Genomic DNA, 2,674 nt, shown 5'->3' with positions numbered 1-2,674 from the left:
GTGCACAAACTGTAAATATTAGTATCTCATAAAGGGACATTTATGTGTGTATAGTAAATGCTCGGTTAATTTTATGGTAGCTGGGCTACGTGGCTTGTGACAAGCACTTAGGGAATCAGCTAATTTTTACAGAAAGCCTCCATGGGGTGTATTTTGTAAGAAATGAAAACCTAAATGTCTGTCCCAATGAAAGCACATCATTCAGAGCTGTTGTCCCCCAAACGGCTGAGTCAAGATTATGAAGAGTTAAACTTTACCTAGGAGTTAGAAGCAATTTGTACTGATTGAACCAAAAGATAAGTTAACGAAGAGTTAGAAATTTAGCCAAGGAGTATAGTGCTATTCACTATTATGTACCTGTCTGAAACTTTGCTTATAGTAAATGAACTGTCATAAGGACAAAAGAAGCTGATAGAATTATAGCTAGCACCTAGATTGCATGATCAAATACAGGGGGGAGGTATGGACCATCTCCAGAAGGCTTGCCAAGGCTTGCCACAATAGAAGGTAGGAAGTTCATGGTGATGAAGAGATCCCCGACTTCATCTTTCAAGACCACCGACCCAAATCAAGAAAAGAATTGTGCATGTGCAAAGGACTAGTAACCTCATTTTAACAGGAAGCAGCAATGGGAGGTGCTGGAGGTACGTATATGATTAATATGTAGCACTTTGTGAAATAAACAGTGGGCAAATAACCGTGTAAGGGGCTGGCACATCTCTAGGAGGTGACTCCCAAGCTGCCCACCTGCATAATAAACATACCACTTTCTGACTTCAATTAGTTAGAGTTTTTGTCCGTGAATACCCTGTTTTTTAACGACTCACAGCAACAACATGTGGGCAAAGTTAAGGGAATAAGACAATAAACATGCAACCTTTTTTTTTCAAAGAAGACTCCTGGGAAAAGGAAAAATAAATCATTGTGTTCTGCATGTGTTAAGTCTGTGGTTGTAAGGACAGGGCACAGCTCCTGACTTCCGCCTTCAAGTTACCTCCCACCTGTTATACTTTTTTTACTGCTGGCTGCCAGTAAGAACATCTGAGGGAGCACGTTTAGTTTCATCTTCGCCAGAGTCTCTTTGTGCAGGATCCCAGCTGGAGAGGAAGCTTGCACTGACCAAGGCTGCTCACCAGGTTAGTTCTCTAAAAGCATGGAAATACTAGTAACTTGTTAGCCTGTGAAGAGTGGGATAATAGTGTCAAAGTAGGGATTTTTTTCTTTTTTCCTGCTTAACACATAATATGAAGGAAACTATCTGGCAAATCTTACTTGGGGAAGTTGGGGGGGGGAAGCTTGGGGAAGCTTTTTTAAAAAGCTGTGCACAAAAGCTGGATTATGGGTTCACCTTTGCTTGCTGCTTTCTGCTGCTAACACAATTGTATAAATGTGTTGAAGGAATCTGACTGGTACTTCACTCTCTGTTTAAACTGGGCCGTCCTGCCAGAAGCTCGGATATTGATGGCTTTTGATGGCTGGTCTCCCTGTGTGCTTGCTGGTTCTTCAGTGGGGTGCGCTGTTGGTGGCAAGAGCAGCTGTGCTTCAGTCTCCTCATTATTGTTTGCAGCGAGGAGAGGAGAAAATAGGTGAATAATACTCGTGTACAGACCACTGTGCATTTGTAAAAGCGTAGAGGGATTCACCACATATCAGTGGCACTGCTGTGGGTAGGCAGAGACGTTGCACTTCCCTCTGGACACGCACCTGGTACCACCACCTCCAGCTGCATTCCCGCCGGGCTTGCAGGTTGGCATGTGATGCCAGCTGAAGCCAGGAGTAGGACTTCTGGAGAAGCACGTGTTACTCCAACGGATGGAGAAGGAAGGTGCTCCCCCTCCCCCAGCACCACTCCTTCACCTCAGTTTCTATTCTGGCTTCTGAACTCAGAAGCAACAGGAGGAGGAGGAGGAGGAAGAGGAGCCTGACCACCCAGCAGGGTGGGTCTGTTTTTGTCAAAGTGCAGTTCCTAAGAAATAAACCAACCCAATGTACAGAAAAAAAGTCTCAGCAAATGTGAGCAGGCAGTTAATCTTATCTCAGAGAACCTCACCCAAGCCCAAAATTTCTTTGAAAAGTTACCTAAGAATAGCCTGTGCTTTTTTCTTGGCTAGGGAAATAGAAGCAGAGAGGAATTGTTCTTGTTGCTATTCTTATTATAATTATCATCATTATTATTATTTCACACCTGAAAAACCTTACTGGTTTTCAAGATATACTTGCTTGCTTAACCACAGGAAGGCAAGGAGAAGGTGTCAGACTTCGGACATTGATTTTCTGCCTTTCTGGCTCCCTATGTCAAGAAACCAGAGATAGGAGTTTTCGGTAGTATCTCTCTTGTGTGGGGGCTGGCTTTGCTATGAGGAAATGAGTTCGCAGGTGCTTCCCTGTGGACGCGAACATTGTCGCGTTCCACTGTGGGGAACTGCGAGATTTTTAAAAATGGATGGTCGGGAACGGACTGAGGCCAAACGAGGCAAACATTGTATCCGAGAGCCGTTTATTGACAACAAAAGGAGAAGGGAAAGGGGTTGCCCGAGCGAAAGACAGCTAGAAGAGACAAAAAAAGAAGAGAGGAAAATGGAAAAGACCGGGGAAGAGCAAAGGGACGAGACAGAGAGGAAAAGAAGGCCGTATCCCCAGCGAAGCAGCGCAGCGCTGTCGGTGCCCAGGCGGG

The 2,674-nt window shown here is 44.7% G+C and overlaps 1 protein-coding gene across 4 annotated transcripts in view; it reads left to right on the top strand.

Annotated features, from left to right (window-relative positions):
• Positions 1-814: 814 nt before the first annotated feature.
• LOC103622342 (placenta-specific gene 8 protein) overlaps positions 815-2,674 on the top strand; it is a 5,196-nt gene continuing 3,336 nt past the window's right edge. Inside the window, exons 1-2 of one of the 4 annotated variants that reach the window (XM_017744273.1) lie at positions 815-1,136; positions 1,448-1,586. In XM_017744273.1, coding sequence (XP_017599762.1) covers positions 1,472-1,586 — 115 coding nt within the window. In that variant the 5' untranslated portion in view covers positions 815-1,136; positions 1,448-1,471. Of the gene's footprint in view, positions 1,137-1,398; positions 1,587-2,674 lie in introns of all 4 variants that reach the window. The other 3 variants (XM_017744272.1, XM_017744274.1, XM_017744275.1) reach the window with 3 other exon arrangements.

This window comes from Corvus brachyrhynchos, unplaced genomic scaffold, assembly GCF_000691975.1.
Source record: "Corvus brachyrhynchos isolate BGI_N302 unplaced genomic scaffold, ASM69197v1 scaffold229, whole genome shotgun sequence".
In the NCBI taxonomy this organism is placed as follows: domain Eukaryota; kingdom Metazoa; phylum Chordata; class Aves; order Passeriformes; family Corvidae; genus Corvus; species Corvus brachyrhynchos.
Note: the sequence above shows the minus strand (reverse complement) of the source record. Positions and strands in the feature narration are given on the sequence as shown.